We start from the raw sequence: 24,565 nt of genomic DNA, 5'->3' as shown, positions 1-24,565 counted from the left end.
TCACCAACAGCACAGGACTCAGGTTAGGGCAAAGGGAAGCTGAACAGCCCACCTCTCTTCCTCTCTTTAAGCAGGTACTGATGACAGAGCCTTTCTTTATCCTCCCACAGCAACTTGCTTTCAGCAGCCTCTGATGAGGGACCTCACCTTTGCTATGCCCACGCAGTGCACATTTCCCATACCACGGGCTTTGCTGAATCCATCAAAGCCCTTCCTGACCACCCATGGAACCCGACTTCCCTCTGCAAATCTGCACTGTACGATGGCAGGAGCCAGCCTTGCCTACAAAGCACAAATAGATCCCTTTTTTGGGGGGCAGGGAGCTCAATTTACACAACGCAGAAGCCAGATCTACTGGTTCAGACATCACCCTGGAGCCTCTTAAGAACTCTGTTGTATTTTCCACTCTGTTCTGCTGGTTTTTAGGCTGACCAGGGGAGCTCTTTTGTACTCAGATTCCTTTAAATCACACAGGTGAGCACCAGCCTGGCATCACTTCCAATGATTTTCTTCCAAAGACCTTTCCCCATGTCCTTCCTTTTGTGAGGGTATACCTTTCCCTGCAACGGGTTATTCATCTCTCTTTAACTAAACCAGCTTCCTACTACTTAAAACATTCTTAATACCAGCTCTGCATGGATCAGGAGTGACTGAAACGTTTCCAAGGCCAGCTGTGAGCTTCTCAGCCTTCTGCAGCTCCTGACCAGCTGCTCCACATGCGTGCAGTTCTGATTCTTCCTGCTATAAACAGCGTTAGCATCAGCTTGGGATTTGGTTTTTACGTCTTTTTTGCTGCTAGAAGGATGGTAAATTTGAGTACATTATGGTTACTGTTACAAAGTGATTTCACAGCAGTCACATTTCTTACAGCTCTTAAGGTTATAAGGAGCTATTCCTCCTTTTTTTCTGGCTCACTGCTCTGTGTAAAAGGCATTTATGATTCCTATGAGCTCACACGCTGTGCCTCCCTGAGACACACACCCTGCCACCAGGCAACAAGTGAAATCACTCATTATTATGGGGTGTTCCACTCTTGCAGTCCTTTCCATCTTCAAGTTTCACACTCAGGCTGAATGCTGGGTGTGAAATACACCCCCTCCATCGAGGCACTGCACCCCAACCCACTGCATTGCTGTGCTACGGGGGACCTGTCCCTGTGCTCCACACTCAGCTCCTTGCCATGCAGCCCAGCCTGACACAACCACCACCTGCTGGGCCTCTCCTGTCAGCAGTGCTCCTCAAGCAGCACGCACTCATCAGGTTTGAGAGACACCCTGGTATGCCAACAAGTTAATTACGAAGGGTAATTGCAGTTCCAATAGTTTAATGTGCCACTTGGATTGCTACAGCCCTTCACCTGGTTGCTATGTTCTGCCTGCTGCGCTTCCACGGGGATTTAAAGCTGAGCTGCTCTCTGCAATTCATGAACTTTCACCTTACTGGCATTTGGTCAGGAGCTGGCACGGGCTGCCTGGGGGGATGTGTTCCATCCCTGGGGGTGTTTCAGAACACTGGAGATGTGGCACTTGGGGACACGGTCCATGGGCATGCTGGGATGGATTCGGGTTGGACTTGGTGACCTTGGAGGTTTTTTTCCAACCTCTAGGATTCTGTGATTCCAGGACCAAAGCACTGTGATGATGCAGCATGCATCACTCCAAGCAGCACATCCTTCTAAACCCAGCAACTTTCTCTCTCCTGCTCCAGCTCAAAAACTTCTCAAGCTTTTTTCTAAGAGCCAAAAACTGGATTCCTTTTGGATTTAGAGTTTATTCCTCCTGCTTAGGTGTTATCTATCCCAAAAGCCTCCTCAGTTTTTAATGAGCTTAGACCCTTTCCCCTCTCTCTGGTGTCTCAGTGTGCTTTGGAAATGCTTCTCTACCCATTTGTGTGTAGTGCTGGAAGTATCTCCAAAAGCAAACCTGGAGCTGCCTGAAGCACACACGTATCCTTAGAGCCTGCAAAAGGCACGTCCTGCATGTGAAATTAAAGGCAGCTGGAAATTAATGCTCATGCTAAGCCACATCTTCTCATCCTTCACCTGTTTGGCACGGATAAGAAAAGGTTTCCAGCTTACCCCACAGCACAGAGGACCAGAGATGTGAACTGTCTCATGACAGCACCGTGAAAATCTCAAAGGAACAGGACATACAAAGATGGCCTGGTTAAGAGCAGTATGGCAGTACCCTGCAGTGCAATGGGCACTGTGTGAACAAGTTCCAGAGGGGCACTGGGATCCCTCATTCTCTCCTCCTGCACAAGATGTGCACGTTCCAGAAAAGGGACGCAAGTCTCACATGATTCACCATTTCCTCAGCTCGTTCACTTTCACTGCAAAGGAATTATCCATCCTCTCCAATAAGAACAACAGTGTAACACAAACCCTCCTGGTGCCTTCTGCTAGATCACTTTTGGAGGAACAAGCCTTGCAAAGTCATGCATACAGTGCTCCACTTTCCTACATAGTGCACTCCCTGCCATTTGCTTACCTCACATACTCACCTGCACAGACCTGATCAACTGCTTCGTCAAATAAAGCTGAACAGCACCATCCCTTCTGTTATTGCCAGCAAATGCAGCACCAACCAGCACTGACCACTCCCACAGCATCCTACTGATTTATTTATACACTGAGCAGCCTTTCATTTTCATGTAAACTCAGCAAAGAAAACCAAACTTCCCAAATCCGAAATGCAAATATTTTCAAGTGTGCACTTGGTTTAAATGTATAAACACAATTTGGTGTGAGAAATGCACATCCAAGAGTTCACCATCAAAAGGAAGGGTGCTCTGCCCTGCTGTATGAATAATGAAACCAAGAGGTTCTGCATATGCAGCACACTGAAAACATGACATCTTCTGTTCACAGAACAGCTTGAGTGCTTCTGTGGGTTGACTACTGCAAACTGATGGAGATCAGAGAGTTGTAACTGAGCAGAATGCTTATGCTTTGCTTGCAATTTTGACTGAAATGCACTAAAGCTACTTTGGAGATACTGATAAACTTGTGTGCAATGTTTTGAGCAACCAGCAAGGCACGTTGTTGTTTTTTTTTTTCAGGCAAACTCAATGAAAAGCCATTAAGAACAGAGAAACAAACCTCTGTTTGTTCACTACAAACGCTGTGCTATCTCTCACTTGAGTGCTTGAAAGCTCTCCTGCAAAACCACATCGCCACGAAGCCACTCCTTGCTCACATCCAGACCTCTCAGCCCGTGCAGGACAGAAAAGGAGCACCTACTTGAAGCGGACCTTCTCATCCATGTCCATGGGGGGTTCATGTGTGATGAGGTTGACCAGCTCCTCCATGCAGTGCTGCTGGCAGAGGAAGTCCAGCAGCTTGCGGTTCTGAGCCTTGCACTCCTGTAAGATGTCATCTTCATCCATCAGCTCGTGAAGTGTCACATCTTCTTTATCCAGCAGCTTATCCACGTGCGATGTCGTGTTCAAATCAAACTTCCAGAACATGATGATGGGACACACCTAGCTGGGATGCAGAAGGATATCGGTCAATTTTCAGCCTTCGTTCGTTATTCCTTCTTTATAATGGCTTTAAACGAAAAGAGGGGAGATTTAGCTTAGATATAAGGAAGAAATACTTCGCCATGAGGGTGGGGAGGCCCCTGGAGGTGCCCAAGGCTGCGGATGGAGCTTTGGGCAGCCTGTTCTATGGGAGGTGTCCCTGCCATGGCAGGATGGGCTTTTAGGACCTTGCAGGCCAAGTCATCCCATGCTTCTACAATCAGCAGAGTGTAGAGACTCGTGGTTTGTATCGCCTAAAGGCTGCAAGGCTGGGCAGCCAAAATCCAGTCTGTAAAATAAGTTCTGTTCCCATCCATCCTGAAACAGACGATGCTCAACAACCTGCACATGTGTCAGCCTGTGGGCTCCACATTTTATAGCTGTTCCAACTGGGACTTATGGCTGTTTACCAGTAAGAGAAGTGGCAAAAGGTACTATAAACCAAAGCCAAACATAGCAACTGAAGTCACCATTTCCTCCTACACATTCTATTAAGTATTTGCTGCAAGTGAGCCCTCCTCACCATCCTCCTCCTCCACAGAAGGCTTCATGTGGCCATTTTACAACAATCTGCAGCAGAGCAGAGCCAAACACCAGTTCTGGGACACTGCGCTGCCTTCAAACAGCTGTCACTAAATTGAGAGCTTTATGTTACTCATTTTCACCCCATCCCTTTCTTTCTTCCCAATCACTTGCCTCCTGGTTATCCTGACCTTTCTCTGTGGGAGCTGTACCAATACTAGCTGCTCTTTTCACCTAGTTTCCCCAGCACACCTTCACAGGTCATTCATGATATCAGAACAAGGCAATGCCCAGATCCATCCTTACCAACCTCTTCTTGAGGCCCTCCTCCAGCTTCATCCTTCCCCCTACAACTCTGCCCCATTCACCAGCTGGCTTTGGACTTCAGCATTTTGAGGCAGAGATCCCACATCTTATAAGAAGCTGAGCTTGAAGAAGGCTCCAAAGAGACTTCAGTGCAGCCCTGTAGTACTTAAAGGGAGCTGACAAACAGGAGAGCAGCTCTGTACACAGGCAATGGGACACAGAGGAATGGCTTTAAACTAAAAGAGGGGAGACTGGGGTGAGATCTGAGGGGAAATCCTTCACCCAGAGGCAGTGCAGCCCTGGCACTGCTGCCCAGAGCTGTGGGTGCCCCAGCCCTGGAGGTGCCCATGGCCATGGATGGGGCCCTGAGCAGCCTCAGCTTGGGAGCACTGAGCCCATGGTGGGGGTGGGGATGAGGGGTCCCTTCCAACCCAACCATTCTACAGCCCTATGATCATTAAAGTGCCTTCCAACCCAATAATTGTATGGCTCTATGATCCATTAGGTCCCTTTCAATCCAACTACTCAATGGCTCTATCATTAAGGTCCCTTCCAACCCAACCATTTTACAGCTCTATGATCATTAAGGTCCCTTCCAACCCAACTACTCAATGGCTCTGTGATCTATAAGCTCCCTTCCAACCCAACCATTCTACAGCCCCATGATCTATAAGGTCCTTCCAACACAACCATTCTACAGCTCCATGATCATTAAGGTCCTTCCAACCCAACCACTCTATGGATCTATGATCCATTAGGTCCTTTTCAATCCAACCACTCTACAGCTCTATGATCCATAAGGTCCTTTTCAATCCAACCATTCTACAGCTCTATGATCCATAAGGTCCTTTTCAATCCAACCACTCTACAGCTCTATGATCCATAAGGTCCCTTCCAACCAACCATTTTACAGCTCTATGATCATTAAGGTCCCTTCCAACCCAACCACTCAATGGCTCTGTGATCGATAAGGTCCCTTCCAACCCAACCATTCTACGGCTCTGTGATCATTAAAGTGCCTTCCAACCCAACCATTCTATGGTTCTATGATCCATTAGGTCCCTTCCAACACAACCATTCTACAGCTCCATGATCTATAAGGTCCCTTCCAAGCCAACCACTCTACAGCTCTGTGATCCATAAGGTCCCTTCCAACCCAAACACACCATAGTTCTTTGCTCTTTAAGGACCCTTTCAATCCAAGCCATTCCAAGATCTTACAAATGCATGAGCTGGATCCCATTAGAAACAGAAGCAGGATCTTGACCACAGCTAAAAAACCACAACAGACATAGAAAGCTCCCTTCAGACATCCAGGATTGGCCATTTCAGCCAAACTCGCAGCCTCAGGCCGCTCGGACAGCCACATATGAGTACCAGGCCATGGGTTTTGCAAGGAACTGGCAGGCCAGGAGCTGTGCAAACAAAGGCTGAGCCTAGAAACCTGCCCAAGTGTCAGATTGATCAGTGTGGGCTGATCCCAGCCTTTTGGGAACAAATCCCCTGCCAAAAATAGCACAAATTCTGGCAGAAAGAAGCAGTTTCTAATCTAAGCTTTCAATATTCTTGATATTAAAAAAAAAAAAGTTAAATTTCAGCATTACAGCAATAAGCAAAAGCTTCTGCATCTGCCCCATCCAGCTACTGAAAATGCTCTTAAATGAATTTCTGAGTTCAGAGCAGCCATCTGCATTTCCAACCTACGTGACACCCTCCCAGCAACGCTGCTTGGCCGTATCGTGTGTTCATTACAAACTGTTCTTCAGATATTTTTAACTAACTGTGCTTAGCTGTAAATTCATCAAGAGAAAAACTGACATAAAAGGCCTTCATCTAAGGAATGTTTGGGTGCACAGCTAACCTAAATACATATATATTCCACGTATAAGATGTGGAATGCTGATAAAAAACCATGAAACCATGACAATGGCTTATGTGTGCATGGACGACACGTGTAAATCCTACCTTTGGAAGATAAGCCCTTTATCAATCAGTCCACTCCATCTTTTTTCCCATAATTTTCCATGGTTCTATTAAGAAAAGCTGTCCAAGTCACAGGGGAAGCCAAAGAGCTGTCCTCTGCCTTCGCTGCACTCTTCTTCCTCAACCCAGAACCTGTCCAGAGGTGTTTTGAGCTACAGGGCTGTGCTGCTTGGACATTCAGAATACTGTGTCTGGTTCTGGGCTCCCCAGTTCCAAAAAAGACAGGAATCTCCTAGAAGGGGTCCAGTGGAGGGCCATAAAGATGATACAGGGCCTGAAGCATCTCCTGTATGAGGAAAGACTGAGTGACCTGGGGTTGTTTAGCCTGGAGAAAAGACTGAGTGGGGATCTGGTACCCACTGTAGGGTACCTGCTTTAGCAGAGGACTTGGACTCAATGATCTCTTCAGGTCACATGGACTGTTGGAACAGAAGTGCTCCTAAGAAATGAGATGTCCCCAGAGAGAACTGAACTTCATTGAGGAACCACAGCAGCATCTGCTGCTCAGCAGGACTCCCAGGCACTGCAGCCATCCCACGTGGAAGGGATGGGGTGGTCTCGTAGAGCCAGGATGCAGGACAAGAAATAAAGTCTGTTTCTGGTGTTAGGAAATGAACCTATAGAGTAGGAAACAAAGCTGAGGAACTTCTAAATAGCATAAATGCTAAGCACTAAACTCACTGCTGAAGTTAAGGAAAGCAAGGTCACCATACATCAGAAGAAGCAGAGGAAGATGGGGAGCCAATCCTTCCCTTGCTCCATGTGGCACTGCACAGCCCAAGAAAGGAAAAGCAGGAAATTAAATCAAGCTGGGGCACCTTGTACCTCTAAAGGCAAAAAATAAGAATAAAAAATATGCAGATTTCCAGGAATGAAGACCACGGAGAAGGGGATTCTGCTGATTTTAAAACGTATAAAGCATACAATGCAGATCTGTGCCACAGCCTTGGGTTTGGATGGGGTTGGTTAACACAACCTTGTGCTCTTACAAAGCAGAGGGCTCCCAGGCCCTTCCATCCAGCACAAAGGAAAGGGCTCTCTGCAACTGAAAAGCACACTTCACTCTTCTGCAGAGGCCACTTTTGGAAACATAACATCAAACAGAGCCAGGTAGGGAAGTCAGTCATGGGAGATGAGGAAAGGAAGCACACCCTGCTCACCACGAGCAGCTTGGTCACTGTGAAAGCCAACAGAGCACAGCTGTAACTGAATGAGGACAAAAGCAGAAGTGGCCCTTTCTGGAGCACAAGCCTCTTCCTCAGAGGCCAGGACACTATTTTCTGCTCAGAGCAGGGGAAGGAACAAACCCATGTAGGCTGAATAATCACGTGGTCTGCTTGTTTGTTTCCTCCTGCAGAACTGCTGAATATTCTTACAGAGCTCAGCTTGGTCTCTGCAGGAGGGAAGTGTTTTTCACGTGCATGCTTTGCTGTTGAGGAGGTCCCAGCCCTCAGATCAGCAGGCCCTCATTTCTATATCCTGAAGCCTAAAGAACAGCACTGTGTTCAGCATTCACCAAGCTACAACACCCAGACCACCTCCATCTTAGGACAGAGAGACATCAGGTCAGTAAAGGGATGTACACCAAAGGGATGAATCAGTTCCTCCTGCCTTAGTGTAGCAAGGAACTCATCCAGTTTTTAACCCTCCCTCCTAACTTCCCAGGTACAAAACTCTGCTATTAAGAACAGATATTTCCACTCACTTTTAGTGAACTGCCCAAAGTTTCTCCATTTAACCAGCTTGCTGCTCTGTCTTCAATACCTAAGATGGGTCCTGGCACTCCCAGATCCTCAGGTGGAGGAGCAAGACTGTGGAATGATAAACCCCCAGTGAACCTGAAACTTGTGCAGGATTTCTGCTCCAGCTGGATGGGTGTAAATCTATGGGGCCCAACGGGATTTATTCCAGGGTACTCAAAGAGCTGTTTGATGTCATCATGAGATGATTTAGAGAGGTCCCAGTCAACTGGAAGAAACACACAGATGTGGCAATTAATGACATGGTTCAGAAGGCATGGTGGGGATGGGCTGATGGTTGGATTTGACCTTAGAGGTCTTTTCCAACCTTAATCAATCTGTGACTCTATAGAAGCTGACAAATGTCCCAGTTTTCAAGTGGGGCAAGAAAGAAGACCCTGGTAATTAATTACAGGCCTGCCAGTCTCACCTTGGTGCAAAACACCTGAAAGACAATGCAGTCATTGGTCACAGCCAACATGGGTTCATGAGGGGAAGGTCCTGTTGAACCAATTTAGCCTTCTTGTATGATGGGTTGCCCTCCTAGCTGACCACGGAAAGCCAGCTGATGTCATCCTTTTGGTTGTCAGCAAGGCTTCACAGCATTCTTCTGGACAAACTGCTCAGCATACAGCTAGCCAAAAACATAACTTCCTGGGTTGAGCTCAGAGTTTTGTAGTCAATAGGGTTACACTAAGCTGGTGGATGGGGTGGACCACTCTACTGGGGTTCTGCAGGGCTCCATTTTTGGGACAGTTCTCTTCCATGCCTTCATCAATGATCTGGATGCAGGACTTGAAGGCAAACACCAACTAAGTTTGTGTACAACACGCAACTGAGGATCAGGGAGGGAGCTCAGGGAGGTTCAGGTGGGGGTGAGGGAAAGGTTCTGCACCAGAGGGCAGTGGGCATAGAACAGGTTCACCAGCACGGTGAGCATGGCCCCAAAATGACAGAGCTCAGGGAGCATTTGGACAGACAAGGTTTGTGTTTTGGGTGACGCTGTGCAGAGCGAGGAGTTGGACTCAACAGTCCTTGCAGTCTCACGAGGTTCTATGATGGCTTCAGAAGGGTCTGAATAGTCTGGATTGCTGGGCTGTACAGCGTGAAACCAGCTCAAACTGTGTCACGCTTCAGTCACACCAACCCCACACAGAGTTGCAGGTGTTGGGCAAAGCAGTTGAAAGCTGAGGGAGGAAAAGCACCTGGGGGTGTTGATTGGCAGCTGAACACGAGCCAGCAGCGTGCCTGGGTAGCCAAGAAGGCCAATGGCATCTTGGCTTGTGTCAGCAATAGTGTGGCCAGCAGGATTGGAAAAGAACTGCTTCTCCTGTAGTTGGTGCTGGTGAGCCCAGCCTTCAAGCACTGCGTTGCATAGGCAACCCCACAGCTCCATCATGGCAAAACCCTACAGCTCCTCATGGCAACCCTACAGCTCCATCATGGTAACCCTACACCTCTTCATAGTAACCCCACATCTCCATCATGGCAACCCTACAGCTCTTAACAGTAACCCTACAGCTCCATCATGGTAACCCTACAGCTCTTCATGGCGACTCTACAGCTCCATCATGGCAACCCTACAGCCCTTCATAGTAACCCCACAGATCCATCATGGCAACCCTACAGCTCTTAATAGTAACCCTACAGTTCCATCATGGCAACCCTACAGCTCCATCATGGTAACCCTACAGCTCTTCATAGTAACCCCACATCTCCATCATGGCAACCCTACAGCTCTTAACAGTAACCCTACAGCTCCATCATGGCAACCCTACAGCTCTTCATGGCAACCCTACAGCTCCATCATGGCAACCCTACAGCTCTTCATAGTAACCCCACATCTCCATCATGGCAACCCTACAGCTCCATCATGGCAACCCTACAGCTCTTCAAAGTAACCCCACATCTCCATCATGGCAACCCTACAGCTCCATCATGGCAACCCTACAGCTCCTCATGGCAACCCTACAGTTCCATCATGGCAACCCTACAGTTCCATCATGGCAACCCTACAGCTCTTCATAGTAACCCCACATCTCCATCATGGCAACCCTACAGCTCCATCATGGCAACCCTACAGCTCTTCAAAGTAACCCCACATCTCCATCATGGCAACCCTACAGCTCTTCATGGCAACCCTACAGCTCCATCATGGCAACCCTACAGCTCTTCATGGCAACCCTACAGCTCCATCATGGCAACCCTACAGCTCCATCATGGCAACCCAACAGCTCCATCACGGCAACCCAACAGCTTTCATGGCAACCCTACAGCTTTGGGTCTCTCTCTACAAGAAAGATTGTAAACACAAGTTGCTCAATCAAAGCAACGAGGCTGGTGGAGGTATTAGAAAATAAGATATGAGGATCAGATGAGAAAGTTGGAGCTGTCCAGTTTGAAAAAGAGTAGGCTGAGACCTCATCGCTCTCTACAACTGCCTGAAAGGAATTTATAATGAGATGAGTGCCTGCCTCTCCTCTCGGGATACAGGTGAAAGGATGTGAGGAAACGGCTTCAAGTCGTGCCAAGGGAGGTTCAGAGTGGAGATCAGGAAGAATTTGCTCACAAAATGGGTGCAGAGGGCAGCAGGGTGGATCTCATGCCTGGGGGCACTGAAGGGACATGTGGACGTGGCACTAAGGGACATCACGAATGGCCGTGGTTTAGTGACAGTCTGGGAAGCGGTAGGAGGAAGACTGGATTTGAGCTGCAGGGTCAGATCCACATCTTGTGCTTACTGACATGGCAGCACTTTGTGGAGGGCTTCAGCCACCAAACACAAAGCAATTAAGAAGCACGAAGGACTAGACCATAACTACTTACTCAAAATGAACTTGAATTTCCTATATTTTAATAACAGTGCTCCTTTCTGACAACTTGTCATTCCTTCACCTAACCTCACATCACAGAAAACCTCATTCCTGCCATCTACCAACATTCACTTATGGTCCCCACGGTTCAATGTCCAATTTTGTAAAACTGGGTACATCCTCAGCAGTGCAAGGATGTTGTAGAGATTAACAGCTGTGAACAGCTTAAAATAATCTTTCCTTAACTGGGTATTTCCTCAGCGAGCTGCTATCCACAACCAGCAGCCTGTCTTTATTTGTAGTAGAAGCAAAATTGGCCTGAGATACCAAGGGGCCACTGAGAGACGTGGATGTATCCAAAACAATCTCTGTTACATCGCTGCTCAAGTTTCACTTTCCTTCCTCAGACAACAAGGAGAAAGAAGAAAAAAGCTAAATCAGAATGATGATGAACACGTTGGGGTCGAGGTTTGCGTTCTTGTTGTTTTAAAGCAATTGAAATTTACACTGTAAGAGATGGAAACAGGTTGCCCAAGGAGATTGCGGATGCCCCATCCCTGGAGGCAGTCAAGACCAGGCTGGAGGTGGCTCTGGGCAGCCTGGTCTGGTATTAAATATGGAAGTTGGTGGCTCTGCCCATAGCAGGGGGTTGAAACTGGGTGATCATTGTGGTCCTTTTCAACCCAGGCCATTCTATGATTCATTCTGTGACGCTTGTCCAGTCCACAGATTGCCCTCAGCAGTGCAAAAGGCAACAAGAAAGAGTACAGAAGTGGGATGATCCTACAGATGGGCACTGAGCAAGAGGAGCTTTGGCAATCCTGCAGCAGGATTAAGACTGTCCATAAACTCATCTCTCACCCTGCAGAGCACTCCAGGCAGTGATACGTCTCCTCTACCTCCCCCTGCTCTGTGGGCAAGAAGGATGACACGCACACCTCCGAGGAGCCACATCTCATTAGCCTGGTCATTCCACACAGGAACAGATGGTGAAATGTTTCCAGCCACCACCTTTCTATTGGGTTATTAAAATAAACTAATGGGTAGATAATAGCAGGACAAGGGGAAATGGTTTGAAGTTGAAGGAGGGAAGATTGAGGTTGGATGTCAGGGGGAAGTTCTTTACTATGGGAGTGGTGAGTGGAACAGCTGCTCAGAGAGGCTGTGGATGCCCCGTCCATCCCTGGAGGTGTTCAAGGCCAGGTTGGATGGGCAGCCTGGGCTGCTATGAAATGTGGAGGTTGGTGGCCCTGCACGCAGCAGGGGGTTGGAGCACCATGATTCTTGAGGTCCCTTCCAACCCAAACCATTCTGTGACTCCGTGTTAATGGTGGGTATCAGACACCTGCAGAGATGGTATGCAATGGCATGCTATGCTTACAGTTAAGGTGAGGGTCCAACATCTGCAGTGTGCCTTTGTCCTGACATCCACATCACAGGTGCTGGTGCTCACCCCACACGCAGCTGCAGACATCTGAAGACCCTCCACAAAGGGCCTACGTTATTTCTGAGCTGCAGCATCCAACCATGGGGAAAAGCCTAAGGATGTCAGGAGACGACTTCCCTCTAACCATGCAATGTCATTTCTGAAGATTAACTGCTGTAGAATTAAGCTGTCACTCAAAGACTCTCTATTTGCCAACACTACACTGCAGGAATTTTTTAATATTTAGAAAGTATGCAGAGGCTTCAGACACGAACCAGCACAACACACAAAGCAACCTGTGACAGCACAGACTCTGGGGTAGATGATTAACAACATGAAGAAAAACAGAGTCCTCTAACTGTGTGTGTTCTGAAGTCATGGAACCATGAACAGAACCACAGAATCACCTTCAAGGCTGGAAAGAGACCCTCGAGGCTGGAAAGGGATTGAGAGAATTTGGGTCTTCCACATCTGCATTGTTTTGTCTGGCATTATTGCTGTACCACTGGCAGAGCTGCCCTGAGCTTTGCTATCTGCACATGGGCACATGCACAGCACACCCATCTCCTACCTTCCAGAATGCTCTCAATACAACAAGATCAGCAAAAACATCCATTGGAGGACCAGAAATGAGTGCTGGCATCTCCTCCTGGAAACTGGGAGGAAATGACCGAGATTTACAGACTCCTTAGTTAAGCTTATTTAAGCCCGTTCCTGATAAAATAAAAGACTGAACGTTTTCCACTTAGTAACTAAGTGGAAACACATGGAAGTGCTGAGAGCAGTACATTATCCTGCATGTTTCCAAAAAGAGAACGTTCCTGAGTCCTTCTTTAGACTTCTCTTTAGTGAAAACACGAAGGAAAAGTGTCAGCACTGTACCACGGGTGGAGATCCTCTCTGGGTCTCACATCCTTCAGCCTCTCCAGACTTACCAGGCACGGATTCCTGAAATGAACTGGCTTCTATGAGGCTTTCACTCCACTTTTTAATATGAAATTCTCATTCTTTTGTCTCTCTGTAAGCATGAATAATGTTTTTTTGTGAAAGGAGAGGTTTCCTCTGATTGTAGAATTGATAAAGAGAGGTTCAGAACACACCTGTGAGTCGGATGACAACAGATCACTGGAGCTAGACAGTATTCAAAGAGCTTTACAGCTTTAAAACACAGCTGCTAAACAACTACTGCAGGGAATCAAAGCCACCGTTTCATCTGGTGAACTTCAAGTCCGACTACAGAAAGTTTGCTTAAAGCAAACTGTTATGCAATTTGTGAACACACAGCTGAAAATGTACAGACAGACAAGGACAGATCGATGGTTCACCTGAAATCCCCAACTGGGATTTTGCATATTTGATTGATATTAAAGAAAAGCACGAAGGTTGGAACAAAGCACTAAGATCATCAAGTCAAACTCCAACCCCATCCCACTGCGACCCCAAGTGTCACATCCCCACGGTTCTGGAACACCCCCAAGGAACAGAGGACCCCCCCAACTGCCCTGTGCCAGTGCTGACTGCTCTGGGAAGAATCACACAAAATCACAGAATGGTTTGGGTTGGAAGGGACCTCAAGGATCATGAAGATCTAACACTCCCTAAAGAGGCAGGGCCACCAACCTCCACATTTCACAGCAGCCCAGGCTGCCCAGGGCCCCATCCAACCTGGCCTTGAACACCTCCAGGGATGGACGGGGCATCCACAGCCTCTCTGGGCAGCTGGTCCAGCACCTCACCACTCTCACAGCAAACAACTTACCCCTGACATCCAACCTCAATCTGCCCTCCCTCAACTTCAAACCATTTCCCCTTGTCCTGCTGTTATCTCCCCTTCCCAAGAGCTGACTCCCATCCTGTCTGTAGGCTCCCTTTAGGTCCTGGAAGGCTGCAATGAGCTCACCCCACAGCCTTCTCTTCTCCAGGCTGAACAAGCCCAGCTCCCTCAGCCTGGCTTTGTAGGGAGGTGCTGCAGCCCTCTGCTCATCTCTGTGGCTCCTCTGGACCCTCTCCAACAGCTCCCTGTCTTTCTTGTACTGGAGGCCCCACACCTGGACGCAGTGCTGCAGATGGGGCCTCACCAGGGCAGAGCAGAGAGGGACAATCCCCTCCCTGTCCCTGCTGGCCACCCCTCTGCTGATGGAGCCCAGGACACCATTTGCTTTCCGAGCTGTAAGATCACACTGCTGGCTCCTGTTCAGTTTTTCACCCACCAGGACCCCCAGGTCCTTCTCTGCAGGGCTAGAAATTGTTCCCTCTCTTCAACCCACGCCGCAGCAGCTCTGTGTGGGGCAGGCTGAGGGAGGGGAGTACAGCCTGGAGATTGGACAGCTGCACGGAGACCTCCCCTCATAAAGGGAGCTTAGAAACAGGATGAGAGTGATAGGACAAGAGGGAACAAGGAGCATCAGGAGTTATCACAAGGAAGAATAATAAGCAAGTAAACAGAAGGGATGACATCACTTCTGACTATCGTGTGTTTGCATCTCGAGCGCCGGTCTGGTTTGCTTCTGTCAGAAGAGCCAACAGAGCTGGAACAAGTACAGCTGGTCGGAGCAGCGCCTCCTGAAAGAGACTGAGCAGAAGTAGAACACGCACAGCTTCCCAGGGAAGATGCATTCAGCTCAGTTTGATGGATGAGTTCAGCTCAGAAAAACAGCAGAGATCAAGAAAGGCACAAATGGGATTGAGGAGATGAACTGAAGGGATATTTACAGCTTCCTACAAGCCAAAGAATGGAGTCACGTCAAAGATATCGAGCATCCAATTATAAAACAGGCAGAACCAAGCATTAATTATGATTAGGGTCCACACAGGAAGAAAAAACCCTGTGGAACTTACTGCCATAGGAGATTACGGAGTCCCAAAGCTCTGCTCTCCTCAAACACTTTGTGGGTTTGTGAGAGCAGCTCTCAGGAAGGAGGTCTGTAAGGGACACCCCCTGTCATCCCCCCCCTCCCCACCCAAACGCTTTGCAGCCACTCTGGTTCAGAACAAAGCACTCAGCTGATGACTGGCAGTGTCCCCTCACACTGCTGATCTCCCCCCATGTCCCCGGTGGGAGCAGATCCCAGCCCTGAGCCAGCTACATTTCCACAACAACAGTGCTTGTCAGTGGGCTGCACTGTGACTGCCAACTGTTTTCTATTTCTCTATATTTTGCTGGCACAGATGACCACAAATATCTTGTTACCACCCACGTGCTACAGCTTTTAAATGGCTTCTAGAACCATTTTCTCCTGTTTCAAACCAGCAGGTGTGGCAGCTACCAAAGCTATCATGAAACAGCTTTGGTTGGAGGGGATCAGGTCAGGCTGCTCATGATCCCACGGCCCTGAATGCCTCCAGAAACTGGGCACCCACAACCTCTGTGGACAAGCTGTTCCAACCATGACCAGCTCCAGCAGCACCTCTGTTCACAGATCACCTATACAACTCTCCCAAGCCCTTGTGGGAGCTTTAAGAATGCCTTCTCACAGGCTGAACAGAACGAGTGCTTTGCCATAGGAGACACCACCACTCACAGCCCAGTCCCTCTGGGAAACCTTCATTCATGTAAGAGCTCTTTGTCTTTGCTGTATTAGATCACAGAACCTCACCAGGAGCCTCCCAGCAGCACCACAGGTCCCTCTCAAATTCCTCCAGGTATTGAATACGAAGAACAATCTCACTCACAGCCACTCCAGCTAAAAGGAAAGGCAGATGCAGTACCTTCAGTAGAAGTGATTTCAAACGTGAGATCTTCTCCACAGACAGAGAAACATTTGGGTTATGGTTCCTGGAATACACCCAGCTTCAGATAATTATCTTCATCCAGTGTGAATTCCCTCTGTCTATCCTGGAAAAAAAAAATAACGTTAGAAAGTTATTGTTAACCAGAGGGAACTGAGGGTCAACAACTTTTCCAAACAAGCTGCCACACATCCCTTTATTCAAACAGAACAGGGAGTTAGGCTGTATGTGACACACACTCTGCAAAGCCATCACTGGCCACCAGATAAACTTGTAATGAACTCTTTTTAATTACCCCTGCCCTACTGCATTAGGGGTTAACAGCCCCTTTGCTCTGCAGCCCTCAGACTCAGCTGTGAGACTTGTACCTCAGTCAAGAACACGTTTGTTTTCTTGACATCACTTCAAAAGAAAGTTATAGGTTGTCAAGGAAACCTAAAAGGTCATTTTCACTTGTTCCAAGAATAATTGCAGCAACAATAGACGTATTTCACATCCAGCCTGGGGCCCCGATCGCTATGGAGGCAGCAAGGCAGCCAGTAGAGGAACAGCTCCTGGAGTGCAGGGCTGGCACAGAGCTGGGCTGCACTCAACCTGCTCAGCCCCCACCCTGGCACAGCCCAGGGTCAGCCCAGGCTGCCCTGCATGGAGCTCAGAGCTGAGCCCAGCATCACGTTACCCCATTTCAGAAGAAAGCTCACGTTAAGTCTTGCACCCCCAGTAACCCCAACCATCAGTACGAGCTGGGGGATGGAAGGATGGAGCAGAGCCCTGCCAAAAAGGCCCTGTGTGGGGGGACAGCTGAGGGCAGCACCACGAGGCACCACTGTGCCCTCCCAGCACCGAGAGACAAGCAGAGCCTGCCTGCATCCACAGCACTGCAGCCAGCAGCGTGAGGGAGGGGATCTGCCCCTCTGCTCTGTGCTGGGACACCTCACCTGGAGCACTGCTCAGCACAGGACAGACACCCACCTGGTGGAGTGTGGCCAGAGGAGAGAGAGGCACAAAGTGGGGCCCAGGGATGGAAATGCTCCCAGCGAGGACAGGCTGAGAGCTGGGGCTGTGCAGCTGGAGAAAGGAAGGCTGCAGGGAGAGCTGAGAGCGGCCTTCAGTATCTAAAGAGGCTGTGGGGAAGGAGGGGATGCACTCTTTTGCAGCCTCTGTGTCACAGGACATGAGGAGATGGCTTCCAACTACAGAGGAAGACTGAGAGTGGGCGTAAGGAGCAAGGTCTTTGGGCTGAGGGCAGCGAGGCACTGCACAGGTTGCTCACAGAGCTGCTGCTGCCCCATCCCTGCACACAGCCACGCTCAGGGCTCTGAGCACTGATGGAGCTGTGGGGGTCTCTGCTCATGCAGGCAGTGGGACCAGGCGACCTTTAAAGATCCCATCCAGCCCCACTTTTGGCCCTGCAGGCAGCACAGCGTCACTCCAACCTCAGTTCTGGTCAGTCTGGGCTGGAATCCCAGCACCAAGGACAAACAATCCCACTGCCCATCGCCGCCTGCTCCGTGGCTTCATATCCCTGAAAAAAGGAGCTCTCAGTTGTCCAGCAAATAATGAAGCTGTTATACGAGGAATGAAGGGCTGATAAATCCATTGCTCATCATTGCTTAATGACTTCCAGCTTCAAAGCCTTTCAAACAGCTGTCAGAAGGGATTGGAACACTTTTGCTGCGCAGGGAAAGGCTGGCAAAGCACCTGAGGAACTTCAGCATGAGCAAAATGTAAAGGAATCCAAGAGCCTGCAGATTTACAGTGTTTCATCAGCCACGTTACCAAATAGATATAAAATTACTAAAAACACCTTTCTCTTTTTCTTCCTTGCTTTTCTTCTTCACCTTTGCTCTTCTCTCACAAAAATAATCTCAGGGACGGAGCAGCTCTCATGGGACAGGCTGAGAGCTGGGGCTGTGCAGCTGGAGAAGAGAAGGCTGCGAGGTGATGTGAGAGCAGCCTGTATCTAACAAGGAGCTGCAGGAAAGGAGGGGACAGACCCTTGAGCAGGGTCTGTGTTGGTAGAACAAGGGGAAACGGCTTCAAGTGTGGAGAGATTTAGGTTGGATGTAAGGAAAAAGTCTTTCACAGTGAGGGTGGTGAGGCACTGGCACGGCTTGCCAGAGATGTGGTTGATGCTCCATCCCTGGAGGCTTTGAAGGCCAGGCTGGATCAGGCCCTGGGCAGCCTGATGGAGCTGTGTTGTCCCTGTGCATTGCAGGGAGTTGGGACGGATGGCTCTCAGAATTCCCTTCCAGCTCTAAGGATTCTATGATTCCACTGTGTCCTGGAAAGCTCCCCAAGGCTTCAGCCTCCCCAGAGCAGTCAGCTGCTCACAGCTCTGCAATACTCTGCTGTCAGCTCCAGCACCTTAAAGCTGTGAGCCACGCTCTGTGCATGTCTCTCATTGGGAAATCCCCTCACAAACAGAGAAAACTCCTAAGGAAAGGCCCTCAGCCAGGGCTGCAGTGCACACACGAGCATCATGGACTTGGATCATCACTTCAGACCTTCCAGGCTGATTTTAATCCTTAAAACCCCTCATCCCACTCATAGGCCACAGGCAACCCTAAAACCAGTCCCACAGTTGTTGCTCTTTTCCACTTCCTTGCCTTCCAGCACACACATCATCCATCCAGCCACCCCTCTGAGGCTCAGCAGTGCCATAGGAAGCTCAGGATTCCCACAGCAGCACACTGAGGCAGTAAACAACACATCAGCAAAGGAAACTAACAGATAATTTGGGGATCTATTGCCATATAACTCAGAGTTACGACCAGTTCTCTCCCTTCAGTTCCCTCCTCAAGCTTCTGCTGCCTCTTCGTGCCACTGTCAAAAGGGAATTTCATTCCCTGCGTGTTTTCAGATCACCCAAAACTTCACAGAAATTGCCAAAAGCTGAACAGCTGCCCAGGCACCATTTGATCTGTGGGCAAAACCCAAACTCCTCTATCAACTCCATCATCCTGTTTAACAGCACAAAGACTCCTGCCCCACCAAAGCTGAAAGGTTCCCCTTCCTGACCCAGCACTGGTCTCAATGCATCCCACAGTAGCAAAATGGTGTTTCAGACAACGATTTAAAGGTCCTCCAGGTAACCTGCAGGCTGACAGCATTGCTGCAGCAACAGCACTGCCTGGCATCCAGCAGCAGCTGCCTTATCACAGTCCTTGGACTGCAGGACCACAGCTCTTCCATCAGCAATTCATCTTCCATTAACATCTTTATACGACCACCCTTTTCTGCTAACAGCAGGGTGGGACACGTGCTGCTCCTCTGCACTCAGTGCTGACCTCAGCCCCTGCTCTGCGTGCCAAACCCTCAGCAGCAAATTTCACTTTAAAAACCGAGTTCTTCGCAAATTCAGGTTCAGAACGACTGCAAATTTATCTTCCTCTCCATCTGGACATCTGCAAAACGATATGCAAATCATGAGACAGATGAAATGACACGGGTAATTATAGCAGTAACCGAGACCAGGAGCTATTTCAAGCTGTTGGCCGAGCACTGTGTGGTGTTTGAGAGGAGCTGCCCCATGCACACAACAGCGTGCTGCGATGGCAGAGGCTGCAGGATGCTTTGTGAGCTGGATGTGAACTCCTTCAGCAGTTCCACCTGCAGCTCAGGAGCAGCTGGGTGTGAGCAGCACGCGGCCCAGTGCAGCCTGAAATCCAGGGCTGTGTTTTATGGCCTCAATGCTGCGGCCTACCAAAAACCACTTGCAGTAGGCTGCGAGGCCCCAGTCGTTGTCTTGATGGCCCCAGTCACAGAACCACAGAACGGCTGGGTTGGAAGGGACCTCAAGGACCATGGAGATCCAACCCCCCACCACAGGCAGGGCCACCAACCTCCACATTTCACAGCAGCCCAGGCTGCCCAGGGCCCCATCCAACCTGGCCTTGAACACCTCCAGGGATGGACGGGGCATCCACAGCCTCTCTGGGCAGCTGGTCCAGCACCTCACCACTCTCACAGCAAACAACTTCCCCCTGACATCCAACCTCAATCTGCCCTCCCTCAACTTCAAACCATTTCCCCTTGTCCTGCTGTTATCTCCCCTTTCTAAGAGCTGACTCTCCTCCTGTCTGTAGGCTCCCTTTAGGTCCTGGAAGGTTGATACGAGGTCACCCCACAGCCTTCTCTTCTCCATGCTGAACAAGCCCAGCTCCCTCAGCCTGGCTTTGTAGGGAGGTGCTGCAGCCCTCTGCTCATCTTTGTGGCTCCTCTGGACCCTCTCCAACAGCTCCCTGTCTTTCTTGTACTGGAGGCCCCACACCTGGACGCAGTGCTGCAGATGGGGCCTCACCAGGGCAGAGCAGAGGGGGACAATCCCCTCCCTGTCCCTGCTGGCCACCCCTCTGCTGATGCAGCCCTGGCTACCGTTTGCTGCCAGAGCCCCAAACGCTGTCCTGACGCTTCTTTCCCAGTGTTAAGAACATGCCAAGCATCACCTTGTGATCTACAGCAGCCATCCCCTGCCTTTCCACTCACTTCCCCCCTTACCAACGTCACATCCTGCTCATTCACACTCCCAAGCTGACACTTTCGGTCAACTATGATCCATTTTAAAGATGTGCCGAGCTGCTCAGCAACCAACAGGCTGAGGAAAGCTGCCAGTTTAATACATAACACCACGCTGCTGCCTCACAGCCATTTATTCCCCAGGATTTTCAGCACCAACATTATCCCCAGATCCTGGATCATTCAGTTGTCCCAAGTCTGGTTGTGCAACAGAAGCTGCACAAGAAAAGGCAGCTTCTTTCCAGCAATCCTACTTGTTAATTACCCCAGCTGTGCACATGGTGAAAGCACTGCTCTGCTGCTGGACTTTTAAGCCATGTTCTCCTGCTTGCTCCCTTTTCCTTTGCTTCACTTCTGACCATCATTCAAGGAAGAGTATTTCTCATTCAAACAGACCTTGAAATAAAATCAGCAAGCAATTGGGCTATCACAGAACCAGCTAAGGAAATGCCTTCCAAAACTCAACCCGATGCTCACTGGCAAGCTACAGAACCACTAAAGCTGGCTCTGAAAAAGCCAGGAAACAGAAAGCAAAAACACCATCACCCACACTCCAGCATGAGCTCCCATCTCTGCAACTGGCACACACCCACGGGGGATGCACAACCAGAATGATTCAGTTCTCCAGCAAACAAGGCTAAGGGGGGGAGGGCTATAGGATAGAAGGGGACGGGCTCTTGGGCAGGCTCTGTGTGATAGGATTGGGGGAGATGGTTTCCAGCTAACAGAGGGAGGTTTAGATTGGATGTAAGGAGCAAGGTCTTCATGCTGAGGGCAGCGAGGCACTGCACAGGTTGCTCACAGAGCTGATGCTGCCCCATCCCTGCACGCAGCCACGCTCAGGGCTCTGAGCACTGATGGAGCTGTGGGGGTTTCTGCTCACTGCAGGCAGCCTTTAAAGATCCCATCCGACCCAAAACGTTCTGGGATTGCACGAAAGAGGTACAGCCCAGCTGTGTGGTCCTGGGGCACACAACCACCCCCAGCATCGTCCACGGGAAGGCTTAGAGGCACGGCAAACTCACACAAAACCAGGATGTTTGTGCACAGCTTACAGTTAGCAGCTTTTACCTTAACAAGGGCACAAGCCAACAGATTTCTGTTCCAGGATCAGTTCCTCTCATGTCTCTTTCATTCTGCATCTCCAGAGTTCACCTGGTCCGCTCCCCTTGCCATACCTCAGAACCTCAGAGCTATGGGGGTGGAAGGGACCTCTGCCTCCCCCCAAGTGCAACCCCCCAGCAGTTTCCCCACAGAGCATCCCAGCAGGTTTGGATCTCTGCACAGGAGAGTCCCCCACCTCTCTGGGCAGCTGTGCCAGGGCTCTGCCACCCTCACAGCACAGAGCTCTTCCTCACACTCACACACAACTCCCTGAGCTCCAGTCTGTGCCCGCTGCCCCTTGTCCTGGTGCTGGGCACCACCAAACACAGCCCAGCCCCCTCCTCCTGACCCCAACCCTTCAGATATCCACCAGCACTGCTCAGACTCCCCTCAGCCTTCTCTCCTCCACGTGCACAGCCCCGCAGCTCTCAGCCTGTCCCCAGCAGGAGCTGCCCCAGGCCTCCACCATCTCTGCACCCTCAGCTGGGCTCTCACCAGCAGTTCCCAGTCTGCTGATCTCCCTGTCCCTCCCCTACTCTGCTAACCCTGGGTTTGGGTCGCTGTGCATCCCAGACGTGCTTCACTTCATTCTTTCAAAAGTTACACTACGCTATTTGCCAAAGGACAGGCAAGTGCATCATTCAGAAAGGGAAGAACCAAAGTCGTGGAGATGTCTGTGGTTTTCCAAGTACTCCACAGCTGCAGCACAGGAGGCGACCAGAACAGCATTACATGCTTAAGAGCAGGAACAAGGAACGAGTTGTCAGCAAAGCTGTTCACCAATCTCCTCCCCATCAGCTCCTGTTTAGGATTTTAGCCTGATCAGACTGAGAAATCCTGAAGAAAATAAGAAAAAGGTTTTAATGTAAGCTGTATGGAGCATGAATTAGACGTTACCATCTTCTGAATGCATTTCAGCACTCTGAACTTGCTCGTGCTGTTTCTTCCCTTTTGCTGTGCCATGCCTGGCTTTGGCTTCTCAAGGATTTCACTGCTGTGACCTCCCAGAGCACAGCTGCTGGCAGCACTCAGACTACTTGCCCTGCAGCTCCTTCCAACCTTTTGGTGCTGAAGCACAGTTGGTGCAGTGCAACATCAGCAGCCTTCGCCTCCCTGGGTTTAAATCCTCAGCATCTCCAGAAATCAGATGCTGCTCAAGAGCTTCAGGAGCTTTTTCTCAGTTTCACTCTGCATTTAAGCCCAGGATCCTACATCAGACTGACGAGGTTCAATAAATCCAAACGCAAGGTCTGACTTGGGTCATAGCAACCCCTCACCATGAGCTGGGGGATGGAAGGATGGAGCAGAGCCCTGCCAAAAAGGCCCTGTGTGGGGGGACAGCTGAGGGCAGCACCACGAGGCACCACTGTGCCCTCCCAGCACCGAGAGACAAGCAGAGCCTGCCTGCATCCACAGCACTGCAGCCAGCAGCGTGAGGGAGGGGATCTGCCCCTCTGCTCTGTGCTGGGGCACCTCACCTGGAGCACTGCTCAGCACAGGACAGACACCCACCTGGTGGAGTGTGGCCAGAGGAGAGAGAGACACAAAGAGGGGCCCAGGGATGGAAATGCTCCCAGCGAGGACAGGCTGAGAGCTGGGGCTGTGCAGCTGGAGAAAGGAAGGCTGCAGGGAGAGCTGAGAGCGGCCTTCAGTATCTAAAGAGGCTGTGGGGAAGGAGGGGATGCACTCTTTTGCAGCCTCTGTGTCACAGGACATGAGGAGATGGCTTCCAACTACAGAGGAAGACTGAGAGTGGGCGTAAAGAGCAAGGTCTTTGGGCTGAGGGCAGCGAGGCACTGCACAGGTTGCTCACAGAGCTGCTGCTGCCCCATCCCTGCACACAGCCACGCTCAGGGCTCTGAGCACTGATGGAGCTGTGGGGGTCTCTGCTCACTGCTCTGAAGACCTGGCAGAGGCTCTTCCAGCCCAAACCATTCCATGACCTTCCAGCACGGGCTTCTAGCCTTTTGGCTGCTTTAAGTATTAAAGGGGAGGAGCTGGAGCAGTGCTGCATGGGGAACAGGCAACTCTCTGGGCAGTGCCATGACCTCACTGCCAGCTGTGTTCCCTGCACAGGAGCTGCCCATTGAGCCACAGGAAGGCAACGTTAAAAATAAAAACACAACAGAAAATTAAAGGCAGGAAGTACAGAAGGATCTTCTTCACCAAGCTCTGACTTCTTTCCAGCCTGCTCAATCTGTAACTTGGAAGGACTCAGGCTTCCTTAACATGCACTTCTCCAAATTCAGCTTGGCATCACGCCTGCCCTTTGGAGTCATGCTATTTTTGACAGCAAGAGGAAATTCAGCTTTATGGTGGAGGAGCCCTTCTGAGCAAACAGCTCTCCATCCATCCTGACAGCCAAACCCTGGTTGACTCCGCTCCAATCCCTCCCAGCATCACACCAATGAGAGCAGGCAGTGCAGAGCGCTCCTCTAGGTATGGCCTGTTGCAAGCAATTAAGCCCTGAAACAGCAAGATATGAATCTGTCTTCTGCAGGTTTGCTGAGTCTTGATCTCCCAAGATCAAACATTGAGGCAAAGCTGTGCTTACCTTGGTGCTACACTGCAATCTTAGCTCAATATTACTGGGAAAAACAGAGCACAAAGCCATGAGGAAAGCAGGAATTGTGTTTTCTGTGAAACAAACAGAGCTCACGCAGCAAACACAAGTGGGCTTTTGGTGCAAGAACACAGTTCCATAAGCAAAAGCTGCAGGAAATGAAGGAACTGAGAGCTGACCTTATTACAGGAGCACAAATGAGCTCAGAGCAGCCTCCTCTGCTCCCAAATTAACATCATACCGTTGGGCCCATCCCTGCCCAGAACCAACTGCTGCTTCAGTGACAGTAACACCAAGGGACATAACCCAGGAAGAATTCTCTATGAAATCCTGCAAGTCA

General features: G+C 49.9%; 1 protein-coding gene across 5 annotated transcripts in view; it reads right to left on the bottom strand.

Annotated features, from left to right (window-relative positions):
- The window catches only part of PPP6R2 (protein phosphatase 6 regulatory subunit 2), a 72,457-nt gene that overhangs the window by 38,492 nt on the left and 9,400 nt on the right, over nt 1–24,565 (bottom strand). For 4 of the 5 annotated variants that reach the window (XR_014887510.1, XR_014887500.1, XM_085240459.1 and 1 more), the window contains exons 2-3: nt 16,020–16,146; nt 3,242–3,487 (exon numbers count right to left, since the gene is read on the bottom strand). Coding sequence is in view for 3 of the 5 variants with exons in the window: in XM_085240459.1 (XP_085096585.1) it covers nt 3,242–3,468 (227 nt within the window). In the remaining 2 variants the exon portion in view is untranslated. The remainder of the gene's footprint in view (nt 1–3,241; nt 3,488–16,019; nt 16,147–24,565) is intronic. The other variant, XM_085240565.1, reaches the window with a different exon arrangement.

The sequence above is a fragment of the Meleagris gallopavo genome, chromosome 1 (assembly GCF_905368555.1).
Source record: "Meleagris gallopavo chromosome 1, MGAL_WU_HG_1.1, whole genome shotgun sequence".
NCBI lineage: Eukaryota > Metazoa > Chordata > Aves > Galliformes > Phasianidae > Meleagris > Meleagris gallopavo.
This window is presented reverse-complemented; position numbering and strand designations above follow the sequence as displayed.